The 19425-nt window shown below is 33.7% G+C and overlaps 1 protein-coding gene across 2 annotated transcripts; it reads left to right on the top strand.

Annotated features, from left to right (window-relative positions):
- The first annotated feature begins 338 nt into the window (after positions 1-338).
- On the top strand, positions 339-17310 carry sptlc1 (serine palmitoyltransferase, long chain base subunit 1). Of its 2 annotated transcripts, XM_051910269.1 has the most exons (15): positions 339-479; positions 1215-1322; positions 3093-3187; positions 3342-3435; positions 5897-5969; positions 6048-6180; positions 6349-6478; positions 7417-7506; positions 9256-9363; positions 9447-9542; positions 12805-12901; positions 15044-15098; positions 15404-15521; positions 16361-16434; positions 16524-17310. In XM_051910269.1, exons 1-15 carry the CDS (start codon positions 426-428, stop codon positions 16615-16617), a joined length of 1419 nt encoding a protein of 472 aa, XP_051766229.1. In that variant the 5' UTR covers positions 339-425; the 3' UTR covers positions 16618-17310. The 2 variants fall into 2 exon arrangements, with proteins under 2 accessions (XP_051766229.1, XP_051766230.1); XM_051910270.1 differs by lacking the exons at positions 339-479; positions 1215-1322; positions 3093-3187; positions 3342-3435 and adding an exon at positions 4056-5481.
- The last annotated feature ends 2115 nt before the right edge of the window (positions 17311-19425 follow it).

Here is a 19425-nt window from a genome sequence, read left to right as displayed (position 1 = left end):
CAGCTTAATTCTTTCCAAAACATGCTTAACTGGATACATCCTATATAGTAATTTGTAGGACACTTCTTAAATTTCGTTATTGCTTCCAAATTTTTTCGAATTTTCCATGCTTTGCCCCAATAGATATTACCAATTAAAGAAGACCAAACAAACCTTGCTGTAGAAAAAAAGACAAAAGAGCTTTTATTATAACCTGATAGCTACAATGATGTTTTAAAACATTAACAGTGTGGTTTGATTCTGAAATCATATGTAAGTGAGTGAAATAAAAAATAAAAAATATATACTTAAAAAAATAAAAAATAAATAAATAAATAAATAAATAATAATAATAATAAAAACGAAACTGCAACGGCGCGTGTCTTCCACGCGATGGCGCCTCATATTGATCAGGAAGACGCACTCAGTCATGTGACTCAGTCAAAATGGCGTCAGGGCAACAGTGGGTGTTGGTAGAGATGGTACAAGCTTTCTACGAGGTAACTACAAACTTTCTTCTTTTATTATTTCTTTTTTTAAATTTTTTGTAGATATCGATAGACTTTTTTGTGTGTGTTCAGTTAAACAGCACCGGCACATATGATTGTATTTGGCTAAATTTCACACATAATCTTCAGTATTGTCATAATGCAACTCCAGGAAGTGTGTTAAACAGGAGTGTCAGACAGGTGAAACTCATTCATCTACATCTGAATTTACTACGGTAAACATTGTACCCCGTTAAAATTGTATTACCCTTGTTTTTAATGCACTAAAATCATTATATTAATATGGGTTCTCATAAAATATATATATATGAATCTGGAACTTCATTTTTCTCTGTTGTCAAAGGGAGTGATTAACATTGACCAAACCTGTATGATGTCATTTTTCTTTCTTTTTGTGGAATGTCTTATATTGATTGTTTGTGAGAGAGTTTTATACGAGAAATAAAGCAGTAATCCACAAAACAAATCTACATTCAGTCACATTTCTCTTGCCAAGCAAGCACACATTCATCTTTAAAATGTCTGATAAGGAGTGCTTCATCGGGAAAGCATTGTATTTTAATTATGGTGTAAAGTCATCTGATTAAAAGATAAAGATAATTATACAGGATGTACATCACAAGTGTTCATTTATCACCATTATACAATGTCTTGTGAATGCGTCTCATCAAATTAGGAAGTGATGCAGTTCATTTTATAATAGTGTGTTGTTGATTTCTCTTCTAGGCACCAGCATATCATTTAATTTTAGAAGGTATTCTCATTTTATGGATTATCAGACTGCTGTTTTCCAAAACATATAAACTTCAGGAGAGATCAGACCTCACAGAAAAGGTAAGAGATCCATTATGCATTTCCTTTAGACACCGGTTCAATGTTAATGGTTCAACGTTTTTTATATTTCTGTGGCTTTTTGGAATTCAAGCAATCTTATTGTCCACTATAGTACAAAACTTTGGGGTCAGTATGATACATATATATATATTAAATGTTTCTGAAAGAAGTCTTTTCTGCTCACCAGCTGCAATTATTTGTTTAAAATACAGTAAAAACAATAATATTGTGAAATATGATTGCAATTTAAAATAGCTGTTTTCAAAGCTGAATTTTCAGCATCATAAGTTTCACTTGATCCTTCAGAAATCATTCGGAAATGCTGATATGCTTGAGAAACATTTCTGATTATTATCAATGCTGAAAACTGTTGTGCTGCTTCATTATTTTGTGGAAACTTTTGAGGATTCTTTGATGAAAGTTAGTAATACCTTTATTCTCACTTTTGATCAATTTAATGTTTAAGTTGATGTTTTTATGTTTAAGTATTAATGTGAATAATACATTTGCTGTTTGTTAACTATAACTGCTTATTATTTAGTTAGTTGCCATTAATCAAACTAAAATTTGCATAAAATCAAAACACAACGTGATAGCTCTATTCAGACGGGACTAGTTTTCCAGGGGGACGTTAAAGAAATTCATGCTTCACAGATGTACTTTGCAATCTTAATCCCGTCAGAATCTGCCTAGACTGTGTTTTTCTCACAAAACCTCAGTAAAAATTCCAGAACAAATTTCCTACTGGGTCATTCCGTGTCAATTTCCCTGGCTCAAATTTTTGAATTTGTTAATATTTTTTCTGTACAAAGACAAACATAAATAGTGATGAAAGCCAAAATATTAAATGTCACATGTATTAAATGTCTGTTTTGTAGAGGGGGGTCAAAATGACAATTTTTACCTGAGATTTGGAGCCAAATTAGAGGGGTATAAAAATAACTTTAGAAAGATGGCAGCATCATTATTTTATTTTTACACAGATATTGGTAGGTCTATTAGTAAAATCTGTTGACTTTAGCAATCTTTGTTTCATTATATTCCAACAGTGATATTTCAAAAATGCCAAAAAACACTTATGTTTTTTGCCTCAAGTTTGCATGTCTGTAATTTAAGAAGTATTAAAGATATCTTAATATCCTTTTAGGTTCTGGTTCTTAACAAACTTTCCTTTTGGTATCTTCATTTTAAAGGCCCTCGATGGTTCAATCCCAGAGATATGGACATGTTAATGTGGCTCCATGAGTAAATTGGTACACATTTTCAGTGGTCAAAAACCAAATGTGGTTCACTTTGCATACAGCTGATACATTTTTCTTTTAAAGAACAACGTTTGAAGAATAAATAATGTTTAAACTAGAAATGTATCTTGTTTTCCTCTATCAAAGGAATTGCATAAAACAACTCTGAGTACCAAAAATCCACTGAAAACGGTTAAGTTGAGTACATTAACTTGCTCTCAAAAGTGTATTTATAAGAATCTATATTTGAGCCAGTTTTGGGATATTTGGAAGATGGGACTTTGTTCATTTTAACATTGAGAGTTAAGAGTTGTAACTGAAACATCGTTTAGAAAACTAGTCCTGTCCAAATAGGGCTTATATCTAAGAAAAATTTAGAAATGTGTAAAATGAAATGACAATATGATTTCAGAACCACAGAATGATTGTTATACTGGTAATCATAATTTGATTCGGTTACATCAAGACAGAACATTTTGCTTTTTTTTTATTAGTGTTTTCTTTCTTCTTTTATTCCTGTGTATTTCAGGAGAAAGAGGAGTTAATTGAGGAGTGGCAGCCTGAACCGCTGGTTACTCCCATATCGAAAGACCATCCTTCCCTTAATTATGATGTGGTCACAGGGTACGTCTTGTGTGTACAGTCAGCAAGTGGAGACATTTCTTATTTGAAACAATGTTCAAATCAACATCACAGCTTTGTCTGACGCCATATGGAATAATGATTGCTGTGTGCTGTGTAAATTATACTGACCGAAGGCAATGTTTTTCTTTTACAGCCCTCCAAGCCACAAAATCATTGTAAATGGGAAAGAGTGCATTAACTTTGCCTCATTTAACTTCTTGGGTCTGCTCGACAATGAGCGTGTGAAGGTTTGTAGCAGCACAGACGCTAGTCTAAGTGCTTTTCCATTCTTCACATTAACATTCATCATAGCTGATCCTGATTGTAATGTGCAGTTTGCTCATTAATGCTAAATACATCTTGATTTGGAAGGCGTAGTTTGCATGGCACTTACTCTTACTGACGTTAAGATTTTTTATGCTTTTGATAGAAGTCTCTTCTGCTCACCAAGGCTGCATTAATTTGATCAAAACTACAGGAGAAGCAGTAATAATGTGAAAAATTATTACAATTTAAAATAACTGTTTTCTATGTGAATATATAGTAAAACATAATTTATTCCTGTGATCAAAGCTGAATTTTCAGCACCATTACTCCACTCTTCAGTGTCACATGGTCCTTCAGAAATCATCTTAATATGCTGATTTGCTGCTCAAGAAACATTTCTGATTATTATCAATGTTGAAAACAGTTGTGTGGCTACATGGTTGAAAAGAACAGCATTTTTTTTGCACTAGAAATCTTTTGTAATAATATAAATGTCTTTAATGTAATTTTTCATCAATTTAATCCGTGCTGTATAAAAGAAAAAAAATATTTTTTATAAAATCATAAAATATTTTATTTTATATTTTATTTTATTTTTCTGTATAAATATATAGTAGTCATATGAAGGGTTTGGATCAATAAATGAACCAATTATTTTGTTTCAGTATGTTCAGCTGATATAATGTTGCACAGAACCAATTAGAGTTTAGTCTTTGCTATTTGAACCTAATTTTAATACACTTATGTTGTCATGATCTTTCAACAAAATGTAATAACTTGCTCTGCTTTCAAACTCACTTTCCACTTTTCTTGTGTAGTCAAACATTGAGCATGGTGCAAGCAACGCCAAGGTTGTGGGTTCAATTCCCAGGGAATGTATAAACTGGTTAAATGCAAGTATAAACTTGAATGCAATGTAAGTTGCTTTGGATAAAAGGTTTTGCCAAATACTTGAATATAAACTGCTCTATATGAGTGAAGAACCACCACGCGACTTAAAGTCAACAGGAACAGTAGTTTTCCTTATTTTACTTTTGTAATGTGGCATCATAAAGCATTAAAAACATTTGTTTTAACTGGAATAACATTGGAGTCACGTACCATATGACCTGGTACATGTATTAAGCAAAGTAAATAGTGGTGTTAATTTCATCAGCTATTTTTTTTAGTCCTGTTTCAAATGTACATTTTAGTTTTTATCATATTTAGTCAGCCTTGTCCTGTTTTTGCTTAGTCAAGTTTTAGTTGAGTAAATTTCATGGCATTTTAGTCTAGTTTTAGTCAATGAAAACATTTTTGTCATGCTGCATAGTGATTCAATTGATAATACGCATGGTTTATTTTTTCTCATCTAGGCCTGGTTTCACAGACAGGGCTTAGATTAAACCAGGATTAAGTCTTAGGATATTTAAGTAGCTTTTATAAACATGCCTTAGAAAAAAACATGACTGGTGTTCATCTTGAGACAAAACAATGGCAGTGACATATTTTAAGTTAAAAAGCTCAAACATGCATTTTAGTCTGGGACTAGGCTTAAGCCTTGCCTGTGAAACCAGGCACTAGTCTACTAATTTTTTTTATAGGCTATTTATCATAAATTAGCACTCTCTGTCTACGTTTTGGTAACTGGTAAAATAAGAAACTGCTCTCAAAAATAAAACCGTTAAATTCCTAATAGTAATTTCAAATTACATGAATGGTTTTTTTTCTATTAAAACAACAGCAAAAAAGACTTTGTATCGTCACACAGAGGTTGCATTTATTCAGCAACCACAGTCTCAAGTAAATATAGTCAAGAATATTTATGTTTGGATTTATTACAGTTCATCACTGAGAAGGTTTGATCGCAGGTTTAGTCGCAGCAAACAACACAAGCGGCTCGTGAAGGATCACAGACTGGCTGAATAACACTTTCATTTCAGCATAACATCTTAATGGAGATTGATAAACTCCAGCTTACATGTTTGTCTGTGTTTTCAGATAATTGTGTCGCTTCTTCCACAGTGTAGAGAGAGCGTGTGCGCAAGGTACCAGATTACATAGTAAAACACTGGAAAAAATGTATCCTTTTAACAGGAAAGCTCTGATTGGGGATTTAAACTCTTGACATCTGGCAACCTCAAGCATTAAAGCTCGTAATAGAGGCTTGTACAGCAGTCTGTAATATCTTTTTTTAGACAAAAAATAGTTTTGGTGTTTTGGAGATTTTGGTGTCATCTTAGTAATTCAAAAAATGTCATTGACTAACGTTTTTCATCATACTTTTTGTTAACAAAATTAACACTAGTAAATAGGGGCCAATTTTGATTGAACTTCTACTAAATAAATTGGCAAGAATAAAGATTCTTGGTCATAATGGAACTCTGTTTGTGATAAATCTTATCGTACATCAATAAAAGCATTAAACCTCTGTGTCTTACAGTATCATTAATTTGTTTTCAGTTGAAGGCTTTGGCGTCACTAAAAAAATACGGTGTGGGAACTTGTGGACCAAGAGGATTCTATGGGACCTTTGGTAGGTAGATTTATCACCTGAGGTATATGTCTGTCTGTTGTCACTGTGTCAGTTTTAAAGCATTTAAATGTTCTGTAGATGTTCATCTGGAGTTAGAAGAGCGCTTGGCAAAGTTCATGAGAACAGAGGAGGCTATCATCTACTCGTATGGCTTTGCCACCATCGCCAGTGCCATTCCTGCTTACTCCAAGAGAGGAGACATCATCTTTGTGTAAGTTCCTGCTCTTTGTGTAAGTTCCTGTGTAACTCCAACCATCTTCCACCTCTATTGAGCTTCTTAGGAACATCCACAGCTGATCATCTGTAGCAGTGAATGAAACAGGAACATTTTTAGAGATGATAAAGCAGTCTGATCTGTCTGTGTCTCTGGTTTTCTTAGCGACGAGGCAGCATGTTTCTCCATTCAGAAAGGCCTCCAGGCTTCACGCAGCTTCATCAAATACTTCAAACACAATGATATGGAGGATCTAGAGCGCCTTCTGAAGGAGCAAGAGATTGAAGATCAGAAGGTAAGAAGGGATTTGACCAGCTGTCACTGGTGACATGAAGATAAATTCAGTAAATACAGCATACAATGGTGTTTGTAAACTATTTCCTGGTAATACAGTATCAAATAAGGTAGACTTGATTTTAAAGGTGCAGTAAGCGATTTCTGACTGTTGATATTTGAAATGGACACTCAAATAAACACACCTCTTCCTTCATTGCTCCACCCTCAAAATAATGAATACACAATTCAACACAGGCTAACTTTCAGGCTTTCCCAGAGCTATGTACAAACACACTTTTTTTCAGCACACACACAGAACAGACATCTAGCAAATATTCACAAAATTGTTTGTTTAGGTGTTGATTTAAATGTTCAAAAGCATCTGAGAAATCGCTTACTGCACCTTTTAAGTTAACAATTTATTTTACAGTGTCCTTGTTACATGTTACATTTACACTCACTGTAGTAATAATGGTACATTATGCATAATTACAATTAACTAACCCTAAACGTATAGCAAGTTGTTCATTAATATTACTCAGTATTTAAATGTATAATTACACTGTAACAAGGACACATTGAAATAATGTGTAACCGATTTTAACAATTGGGATTTGACTGGATAGTGAGAATTACATCATCGGTTATTATATTATTTTTCTTTGCCCACGTGGCCTTTTTGTCAACATGTTTTTGAAATAGAGAAAAACAATTATTTCTTTTGTAGATCATGCACCGATGTATCAAGTGCAATAAGATTTAATAAGATATAATAGTAGTACATATATTCATCTGTCCACCCTAACAACCACTCAAAAGACCTTAGCATTTGTCTATATGCACATAATGAAAGATTACATATTTTTTTGAATGCAGCAGCTGTTTGTTTGTTGTTTTGCTATGCACGTATACATGCTTGTTCATTTATAGTTATTGTTTTTATGTGTTTTACTTCAGAATCCACGTAAGGCGAGAGTAATCAGACGGTTCATTGTAGTTGAGGGACTCTATATCAACACTGCAGATATCTGCCCACTACCTGAACTGGTAAGAACATTTAGATTGCAGTGCATTCAGAAAGAATTCAGTTTATTTTCCACATTTTGTTTCATTACATTTCATTTAATTTCATTTCAAAATGCATTAATTAATTTTTTCATGTCAATCTACACTCCTTACCACATAATGACAAATAAACAGATTTGTGATTGAACGAAAAAACTGAAATATATCAAATGGGGTGCAGATCATTTAAAAACATTTTAAAAAAGCGTTTCATCATAAAGCTGCAACATAAGAACAATTGGTAACACTTTACAATAAGGTTCATTAGTAAACATTAGTTAAAGTTGCAATATGTAAGAATTTTGCAGTAAAATATCCAAAAACCACTAGGCCAGTGTTATATATTTTGTTCACTTGAGTACTTACAACATCCCAAATGTTTGCAACTATTTGTAAATCGTGAGAAAATTGCAATTTTAACCAAGGCTCCGGGACGTGTGAGGAGTCGCCTGTCAATTGCGTCATACCCGCATTACCCTCGGTTTCCAGTTTTATTTTGTAGAAACCATGGAAACGCCAAAGACGCTTTAATACATTACATGTTTTAATAGACAAGGGAACAACTGTTTTGATATATTTATAGACAGAAAACTAATTATTGTTATATAGCTCAACACGTTTAGTCTTATTGTTTAAATCTAATTTTAAGTACCATGCTTTACCATGCCTCAGAGAAAAATATTTTGTAACCCTAACATAGCATAATCAGATGCAGCTTTATTTTTAGTAACAGTAATACAGCATTTTCTGCATCATACAATACGTTCTAATATGATATTCTAAAATCGATCTAGCTTACTGCAGTGTGCAACAGTGTCTCACAGCAGCCACCGAGCGAACGCACAGAGTAATGTTATAACATTTTTAACACACTCAGATGTATCTAATATGATCAACAGAGCTGCATTTCCTCATACTCATGACCGGAAAAGCGGAAGCGGCGCCGGCGACTGTGTCATAATAAAAGCTCCGCTGCTCGCGGCATGTGTTGCACAATCGCTCCTGCGGCCTCGTTTTAGTTCCCACAACACTCGGTCCTGCTCTGCTTCATACTACAGTAACGTTAATAATCGCATCCATGAACATGATTTCTTCCCGAGTCCTATCCCAATTCTTTTCCAACGGCTGTTGAGGTGAAGACCACATGTCCCAAGATTCCACGCTCAAACTTGGCGTCATCAAGCTACGCCTTTGTTTTGAATAGGCCTCTAGTGACCTCTAGCAGACAGAAAATATTACATATTGCACCTTTAACTACATTAGTTAACATGAACTAATAATGAACTGCACATCCACAGCATTTATTAATCTTTGTTAATGTTAATTTCAACATTTACTAATACATTATGAAAATTTTGTTAACATTAGTTAATGCACTGTGAACTAACATGAACAATGAACTGCTGTATTTTCATTAACTAACATTACAAAGATTAGTAAATACAGTAACAAATGTATTGCTCATGGTTAGTTCATGTTCGTTAATATATTAACTAATGTTTAACTAATGAACCTTATTGTAAAGTGTTACCGAAAAATTGAATGCTCTATATACCTCTTCTAAATTTGTGGTGTTTGCATCACTAATACTGTTGTTTATAACTTTTATGGGATTTGAACAAACAATACATAAATATTACACTTCTGCATATCACTACTACTTCTGCATTGCACTGGCTGCATGTTTTTCATGTGAGCTGATGTTTTTAATGGATGCATCTTCTTTTCCAGATAAAACTGAAGTACAAATATAAAGTACGAATCTTTCTGGAAGAGAGCATGTCTTTTGGAGTGCTTGGAGAACATGGAAGAGGGGTCACAGAGCATTTTGGGGTCAATGTACGTAATGGCTAGAATATACACTATAAGCTCAGTTGTAAAGTAATCATTCCACAAAATTTTCATGTGCGTTTTAATTTCAGATTGATGATATTGATCTCATAAGTGCCAACATGGAGAATGCGGTGGCGTCCATCGGAGGTTTCTGCTGTGGACGATCATTCGTTATTGATCATCAGGTATGACTGCAAAATAACAATAACTGATCAAAAAATAAAAAAGGCACTTTATTACAGGAATATTCAGTGTAATGACTATTGCTGCGTTCCATTTAACTCAGAAAGTAGGCATGGCATCTGACAGTAATCACGGTATCAAATTTTCGTGTTGTGATACTTGCTGAAGCTTTTATCCTGGTATACAGTATTATCACGATACTGAAATAAGTTGCAAAAAAAGGTGTTGTCATACTATAACATACAATAAGAAATTCTTATAATAAAAAGAACTGAACATTTAAATTCAATAAAGTAATGCACAAACAATGTATAAAGTAAATATGTTTCAAACTCAAATTAAAGTGCTAAAGAATTATAAAGAACAATAGGTAACACTTTACAATAAGTTCTCATTAGTTAACATTAGTTAATGCATTGACTAATATTAATAATGAGCAATAACTAAATTTTTTTTAGAAGTTATTATTCTTTGTTAACGTTAGTTTAAAAAAAAAAAATAACCTGATCATTGTTAGTTCATAGTAGCGCAGGCCCATTAAATAATACAGTTGCAACATTTGATTTTAATAATGTGTTATTAAATATTAAAATTAACTAAGATAAATAAATGCTTTAGAAGTATTTTTCATTGTCAGTTTGTTAACTGATGAATTAACTAATTTTAACTAATGGAGCCTTAATGTAAAGTGTGACCGAACAATAAAGAATCAAAACATTTTCAGTCAATATCTAGGTCATGTTGTTGTCTAGATTAAAATGTAAAAATGTTTAAGTTTGAAAATAAATAGCCTATTAGGTCTTTAAAGGGATAGTTAACCCAAAAATGAAAATTATCCCATGATTTACTCACCCTCAAGCCATCCTAGGTGTATATGACTTTCTTCTTTCAGACGAACACAATCGGAGTTATATTAAAAAATATCCTGGCTCTTCCAAGCTTGATAATAGTAGTGAATGGCGCTCACGATTTTGAAGCCCAAAAAAATGCATCCACCCATCATAAAAGTAATCCATACAACTCCAGGGGGTTAATAAAGGCCTTCTAAAGTGAAGCGATGGGTTTTTGTAAGAAAAATATCGATATTTTAATCTAAAATAATTAGCTTCTGGCAGACGGCCTACACAAGTCGACTTGCTCCAAAAAAGTTACTTCTGACACATAGAAGTAGCGTAAGCTTAGACGCCTCTCACAGTTCAAACAAATAAGGCTGGGCAACAAACTCAAGCTCCTCTTCTCTTATATCGAAATCCTCCGATATTTCTCTTTAAAAATTCTCATTTTAGACTTTTAATTCGAGACCGGTGTTTTGATTTGTTCTATCCTCTGCGCTTCCACGTTCGCCCATGCATCAGGTCAGAGCCTACTCTTTTGGTGCAAGTCGATTTGCCTAGGCCGTCTGCCGGAAGCTAGTTAGTTTATTATTAACCCCCCTGGAGCTGTGTGGATATCTTTTATGATGGACAGATTTTTATCAAAATCAGAAGCGCCATTATAAAGCTTGGAAGATCGAGGACATTATTTAATGTAACTCCGATTGTGTTTGCCAGAAAGAAGATAGTCATATACACCTAGTATGGTTTAAGGGTGAGTAAATCATGGGATAATTTTCATTTTTGGGTGAACTATCCCATTAAGTATTTAATTTCTACAAAATTTTGTTTACTTGGATACTTCTTTGTTGATAGTAAAACTCCTGCATAGCTAATGGTAGGGCACGTAGGGCAGTGGAACAATTTTACGGTCAGCAATATTACGTAGTAATATCCCACATCCGACTTTGAATGATAGGCTGAAGGCATAATACCTAGCCTCAGTCTAATGTCCGTTTACATCATCTGTGGCTTGCTGTCCATTTTTCCACAGACAATCATTTTGACAGTGTGTATATTAGTGCATGGGAAATGTTTACAGCAAATACTGGCAGCCGAAAATAACCCAGAATATTTTTTTTAATCTGTATTTTCAGTATTCAACATTGTTTTTTTCTTTGTATTCAGTAAGCAAAGGATTTTTGTATGTTTTACATGTACTGTCAGCTGTTTGGTGCTGTGAATGTAAAAGATTTGGCTGTCTGGTTATTGTTTGAATGATCAAAAGAAGCTTCTTTTGATGTACATTTTTGTACATATGGTTTTTATATTCTGAAGATAAAACTGTAATTATATACATATGCTTTTTTAAATCTGGACGTACGTGTGGAATTATCCTCATGTAACCTAGTCACTTTGAAATGTGATCCTGATCCTTGTTGGAAAGCAGAAATTCTCTCATCAGTAATCAGTAATCCTGTTTGTTGAATAACACAGTTTCTTTAGAGTATCTGCAGCTGGGTAATTGACAGGAATCAATCTTCTGCTATGACATCATTCCACTTGAGTTACCATATGATGCATTTTGCCATCCTCTGTATTTATGAATTTTGATACACCAAGTACTGTTATACAGTAATTAATTCTTTTTCTTGCCTGTTTGACTGTCATAAACATCGCTTGTGATTCATATGCATCATATCAAATTCATTCTTCCCTTTAATGATGTGAAGGAAGTGAATCCACACGCTCTACTTAAATGCAAATGGAGCATCAACAATCTGAGCTCCTTGTGCAGCGTTTGCAGATTTTCGTACTTATAATTTTACTGCCCAGTTACATTTAAAAATGCTCAGTGATAACTTTCGGCTTGGTGTGAAGATCAAGCATCCAATTTATAGTCCAATTTGGTGAAGATTTGACAATTTGTACCAAATATACAAACATTTATAAAGTTAAAAATGGCAGACAAGTAAACATGGCCAGGAATGTCTTGACACATGGGGCAATATTGATTTAGTTTCCTCAAGGGATAGTTAAAAAAAAAAAAAAAAAAACTCAATCATTAAAAAGCATATTTTTCAAGTTTTGGTTCCAAAGATGCTTAATAAGTTTCAAAGTGTTCAAATAGACCAATAATACTGGTGACCTTGATTGAAAGCTTATTTATAATTGTAAAGTTATAAGCATATTAATGATTAATAATAACCACCAGGTGTCACTGTCTCCACTGTCCAAATTTTTTGTTAAAGTTTTGTTTAAAGTTTGTTTTATGATGAAATGTTGCATAGCTTCACTTTTGTAATGGTTGCAAAAACACAAATCCAGATGGACCCTTCATTGCTCTGCTTCTAATAGAGATTTTCGCACCATTATTATACCCTAAATTGAATATGAATATTTTCTGTTATGAATTAATTGAATATGATTTTTTTATTTATTTTTTTGTCAGCGTTTGTCAGGTCAGGGTTACTGTTTCTCAGCGTCTCTTCCGCCCATGCTGGCTGCTGCTGCTATTGAAGCCCTGAACATTATGGAGGAAGATCCAGGTAACAACATTTACATAAATAAAAACATACATGCATTTATCTTCTCTAGCCATTTAGTATATCATTTCTTGCTAGATGGAAATATGCTTTTAGATGTACGTCTCTATATATACACACCTGAATTATGGTTTTTGACTAAACGTTTCTTTTTTTAACTGAGTGTTTTAGTTAACTGAGTTGGCTGGACTTTAAAGAGACCCTCTGAAAATCAGCTGATCCAAACCATATGCAGCGACGCTCAGACAGACATAAAAACAGACATCATTTTTAGCTGTATTTGCTAGGCCAACACAATTACTCACATTTAGTTAAGGCACTTGAATAAAACTCTAAGTACAATCAGACTTTTGCTTGGCGGATGTTAAAAGGGCTGACAATCCCATAGACTTACATTGACGAGGGAACCATGCCATATCAAAAGACCAGAATATCCCCAACTCTTTTTGACTTGGTCCAGAAGTAACCATATAGAAATACTCTTAAAGTCCTGATATACTTCAGGCAAAATCGAGGAATGAACTGGTGTGATGTCATTTTGAACAAATTCAGGCCAAAATGAGGTTTGTTTGTAGTTTGAAGTAGCAATTAGGGATAGAAATTGTAAGATATTGAATGATTTAGTCTTAAATCATGAAAATTTTTTATAGTGAATATACATTTTTCTAGTAATGCATAGCTGTGAAATATTTAACCAGGTTTAAAAATTTGTAAAAAGGCATATCTTGTAATTGCGTGTGACTAGAAAAAAATAATTTGTCAAATGGTGTGGAACTCCTGTGTGATACTTCAATGTTAAGAAGTGAAGGTTCTAGCAGTTGTTTGTCTCTGAGCCCATCAGTTGTATTTGACTTTAATGAATGTTGAGAGACAGTGTTCAGACTGGTTCAACACAAAGGTGCCACTTCTCCCCAGGGGAGATGAGTTTCAGATGGCTCTCTCAGTGGGAGTTGAGTGCAGCTCAGTTGATTCCAGCACATCACATTAGTGTGTGTGGATTGAGCACCAGCCTTACTCATGCCAGGATAAACGAATTACCAGTTGAGCCTGGATCTTTTGTTCTCTATTCTATATTTTTACTCTATTTTTACTCAACATTTTTACTCCGGAAACATACTCTATACAAGGTGGGGTGGCTGATGGAGAGTTGTCAAAAATGTGATGCTTTGAGCGCTGTTGAGCGGATTCGGATATGTCTGTGATTGGCTTCAATGATCAACACTGTAAAAACGTTGTAAATTGTCATCAATGAAGCTCTTCACCAAGCGCTTACACAGATACACACGGGAGCGTATGAAACCAGGCGTCTATTGTAGACCAATCCGCTGATAGACGCCTGCTTTCAAACGCTCCCGCTCCCACTTTCAAAGCGTTTTCAAATTCAAACACTTTCAAACGCTGCCATGCGTTGATCATTGTAGCCAATCACAGACATATCCGATGAGCACGTCAACACAATGGCCAATCGGAGGTGTTTACGAATCCACTCAACAGCGCTCAAACTGTCACATTTTTTACAATTTCGGTACCGTAAAGGCAGATATAAAGACACAATATGTGATATCACACTATTTTGTTTGAGTAAATAACACAACCATAACAATTGCTGCAATTAAATATATATTTACCATAATATTTTCTAAAATAATTAGAAATAAAAAATTGAGAATCCATTTTTTTTTTTAAATATCATTTAAACTTACAAAAAAATCTGTAAAGTAAACTGATTTATATTTTATGAACTTTATTTTATACTCAATTTTATTTTGATATCTGTCAAAATAAAAGTCCCACTTATTGGCCAGACTGAGAAACATTGGTTAATGTTAATTTGCCAATTTCTCAGACGATATATTGGTTGACCACTAAGTATCAAACCTCAGTACTCAAGGGGGCGATATAGTTTTCTTAAAATGTCTGTGCCATTAAACTGTTATTATTCAGGTCGCTCAATGATGACAGTAGTTGACTCAACAACACTAATACTGTAGAACCTTGTACTTGCTTTCCTTTCTGACACATATACCAATGCAAACACACATGAAATTTAGTTTTGTTAAAGTGCATTCGATCACTTTCTTGTGTAGAGCGTGTTTTTGGCAAACCTTCACATTGAGTGCAGTATTTTTTCATGTTCTCTCACAGGCATTTTCAGGGTTCTGCAGGAGAAGTGCAAACACGTCCACAAAGCACTCCAAGGGCAAGTCAATCTTACTTCCTTCTTTCCATTAAAAAGAAACCAAATTGGCCACAGATGTTTAGTGACCTAAATGTAGATTGCCTCCGGTTAACTCCATCATTAGAAAAATGAAACATCCATCTATGAAAATAAAATCAGTGTTATTTGCATTATTATGAGCAATAATAATAATCTACACACCGACATGCCAGATGTCCAGGAATTAGAAGTTCTTACTGACCTAATGCACCTGTTGAGTCTTAACTGTGATGTCTGGTTATTGAATGTGTGGTCAGGAATGATGATATCATTGGGGTTTATTGCAGGACTCCAGGATTGAAGGTGGTGGGAGAGTCTTTAGCTCCGGCTCTCCATCTACAGCTGGAAAACAGCACAGGATCCAGAGCAAATGACCTGAAACTGCTCCGATCAATCGTCGATTACGTAGGTTCAAACAGCAAATCACAGACAAATGAGTCTCTTGTCTTAGTGTGGTTATCAACAGCATATCGTTGATATTAATAATCAATTCAGTGTAAAAATGGTAAAAAAAAAAAAAAAAAACTGTAACCTCATAAAAATCCATATAAATGTGTTTCACAACCCACTCTACTTTTGTAGTATGAAGCATTTTGCAGTTCAAGAAGAAAATGTAGGGCAAGACTTTAACCATTGGGAATTAGTTGGATCATAAAAAATGAGTATTAGATACCAAAATGAACATTCAAACGTTTGGGGTCAGTTGAAAGAGTGTAATTAACGGGATAGTTCACCCAAAAAAGAAAATTCTTTCATCATTTTCTCACCCTCAAGTAGTTCCAAACCTGTATACATGTCTTTGTTCTGCTGAACACAAAGAAAGGTATTTGGAAGAATGTCAGGAACCAAACAGATCTCATCCCCCATTTACTACCATAGTTGGTAAAATAAATGCTATGGTAGTAAATTGGTTCCTGACATTCTTCCAAATATCTTTCCATTCCTATGAAGTAAAAAATTCTAAAAAAACAAAACGTAAAATTTTTCGGTCAAAAATGACTCTGGGCTATATAACCAGAAAAGGAACATTATTTTAAGAGGCAGAGAAACTTTTAAGCAGATTACATCAAAATGTAACAAGTTTCTCATTACATTATATTTATAATACATAATGTGCACAATAAGATCACACACAATCACTAAAAAAGTTTTAAAAAAGGTCGATTTTGAATTCATGTTGACTTTCAGAAAGTATAGTTGATGCGGTGTCAGTAAAAGAATCTGTTTTTTGGTCATTTCTGTAGAGTTTGGACAGACAGATCGCGCTGACTTTGGCTCGATACCTGGACAAAGAAGAGCGATTTCTTCCGCCGCCAAGGTGATTAGCTGTGAATGATTTCATCAGTTAAACCTCTTTGAAATGATGTTTTGACTCAAATGCTGAATGAACATCTGTTGTGTCCTCAGCATTAGAGTAGTTGTCACCATCGAGCAGACGCAGGAGGAAATCGAGAAAGCAGCGCAATGCATTCGAGAAGCAGCTGTAAACCTCCTGAAATGACGTTAACACATCAACACATCCATCACACTATGAAGCTTTAAATGTCATTGACCTGAGATCAGCAGAGACATGAAAGTGAGAGTCATCCTTCCTGATGGTTCCATGACCTTTGACCCTGAAGACCTCAAAAACACACTGATTGAACCTGTTTCTGTTATATTTATGTTTTTCCGTACTTGGTGTACAGATAATGTGGATTATTTTAGTCTCCATTTCACATTGAAATAAATGCAGAGCTGATTCTTCATGCTGTTTGCAGTTGTTGTGCACCATCAAACCTGTTCATGATCTGTTCAATGCCTTGAATGATGATGGGAGATCTTAACTAATCAATAGTAAATATACCATAAAATATAAAGTAACTTTTTTTATACACTAGTATTTACATGTTACCTTTGACCAAAGAGTTGCTTCTTTACCACATTTCAAAATGTTCATGCACTGCGTATGAATTATGTTCGTTCTCTGGCTGTGAGGAATTGTACATTCTCAATAATGCAGTTATTCTTATTTGGACTCAGCTTTTTAATTGTGGACTTTTTCGGTAACAGTGCAGTATGAGTGTTATAGAGCAAAAGCTCACACACAGATATCAAATATGATCAAATAATAGTTTTGATTCAGTTGTAATTGTCAAAATGTGACTTTGTTTTCAAGCAAAATTCAGGAATAAAATACGTTTCATTATACAAAGTAGTCATGTTGCGTTGTTTTTTCTAATCATTTTATCTCCAAAAATACATTTACATACAGACATAATAAATACATTAATAAATAATATACATAATAAATACATTACTAGTCAGTAACATTTTGTTTTTGAAAGAAATTCTTAATTCTGCTTACAAAGGCTGCATTTATTTGATCCAAAATACAGTAAAACAACTTTTCTATTTTAATATATTTCAGAATATAATTTATTCCTGTGATAAGTGTTGGGAAAGTTACATTTAAAAGTAATGCTTTACAATATTGTGTTACTCCCTTTAACATTACTTTTTATGGAAAGTAATGAGTTATGTTCAGTTACGTTCAGCCAATTTAGGGATTTTGTCACTAGATTTAGTGACTTCCCCGCCCCTTTTGAGACTTTTTTTCAAAAGTTTAGGGACAAATCTAGCAACTTCTTGAACAAACCTTATCTAGATTCTTGTTTTGCCACTGATCTATGTTCATATTTATATAGATCAATGAATTTGCCATTATGATGTCATCTAGTGACATTTAGCTACCAGTTTTAGCTACTTTCAATTGAAAGCAGTTGGCAACACTGGTTACGTTACTTTTTTGTTACTTTTTCTCACCTGGGCGGGGCTTGCTTGTTTTTTTAATAACAACAAAAAAGTTCTACTTTTGGGAAATGTAAAGGCCATTTCGCACCAAAAGTGAAATGACCCAGGAGAAGAAAGTTCAACACTTTTACTTCAGAAATATATATATATATATAAATAAAACACAAATGTGTTAAGTGTTACCTAAAGTTATTATTGCTTATTCATATGGCTGATCATTGAAGGTCAGCAGCAAAGACATTGGTTAATAAGGTGAAATTAAATACATAAAGTGTATTTGTGTTATTTAACATCATTGCAGGTTTGCGTAATATTCTGAGTTTGCATTTCACTGTTTTTCTTCATTTTGAGGAATACTGAATGTTTTTGTGCAAGTGAAATGAGTAAATGTTCACATTTAGTATAGAGCTACAATATTCACACAGCACACACGACGCCTCTGCACTTTATTTCTCTCAACATGGGAAAAGGAGAGCTGTCAGTCAATAAATAGGAAAACAGAGCAACTTGTGTTACTTATTTGAAATGGTAACTGAGATATTTAGTTGTAAATTTAAAAGTAATGCGTTACTTTAGGCCTACTAGTTACTTGAAAAAGTAATCTGATTACATAACTCATGTTGCTAATGGGTTCCCCCGACACTGTCTGTGATGGTAAAGCTCAATTTTCAGCATCATTACTCCAGTCTTCATCATTCAATCAGTCTGAAGCCTATAAAAGCTACAGTATCACATTTTATTTGCAAATTTCGAAGTCTGCTAAATTATCAACATGATCAAAATGTTGCTTTTACTCAATCTATATAGTCATTCTGTCGTTTGATTGATAGTTCATACTTTTTTTTCGCAATTAAAAGTCTTTTTAGTGTAATGTAAAAACATCCACCTTCAGCTCATGGTTCACATGTCTTTTTGCTGAGTTTTATACTTTTATATTGTTAGTAATATTTCAAGATAAATGCTTACTGGACTGAAGCAACTTTTACTTGATTATCCAGACAGTCGTGTTCAAATGTGAGTATCAAATGATCATGAGACTTTTGTGGAAGGTTTATTTGTTCATCTCCCAATCATAATTGTATTGCGCTGCATTAAATGTTTTAAAACTACAGAGATTTGATCATAAAACTAAGCATTTGAATATCATCTTTTTAAAGACATTATTGGCAGATATAGAGTGACAACTGATATGTATGCATTTTATGTAAGAACCTGCTACTGTTATAAAGATCTCACTGATTACAAGCATCAGAATTAAATCTTACTTGTTCGCCATTTTTTCCTCAGTTTGGGCCTTTGAATAAAATTACAGTGATTTTTCGCTCCTTTTGATTTTGTGAACTCCTTCCATTTCTAAAATATTTTCAGACTATTATTTCTTATGTCAGATTTTACAGGGCTAATATGCTGATTTGCTGCTCATTTCTTCTTATTATAATCAATGTTGAAAACAGTTGTGCTGCTTCATATTTTTGTGGAAACCGTGAAAATGTTTTCCAAAATTCTTTGATGAACA

This window comes from Ctenopharyngodon idella, chromosome 10, assembly GCF_019924925.1.
Source record: "Ctenopharyngodon idella isolate HZGC_01 chromosome 10, HZGC01, whole genome shotgun sequence".
In the NCBI taxonomy this organism is placed as follows: domain Eukaryota; kingdom Metazoa; phylum Chordata; class Actinopteri; order Cypriniformes; family Xenocyprididae; genus Ctenopharyngodon; species Ctenopharyngodon idella.
Note: the sequence above shows the minus strand (reverse complement) of the source record. Positions and strands in the feature narration are given on the sequence as shown.

Coding starts and splice junctions, on each gene's coding strand:
- sptlc1 (XM_051910269.1), top strand. CDS start 426: ATGGCGTCAGGGCAACAGTGGGTGTTGGTAGAGATGGTACAAGCTTTC. Junction 5,970..6,047: donor AGGATTCTATGGGACCTTTG/GTAGGTAGATTT, acceptor AATGTTCTGTAG/ATGTTCATCTGGAGTTAGAA. Junction 6,181..6,348: donor AGAGGAGACATCATCTTTGT/GTAAGTTCCTGC, acceptor TGGTTTTCTTAG/CGACGAGGCAGCATGTTTCT.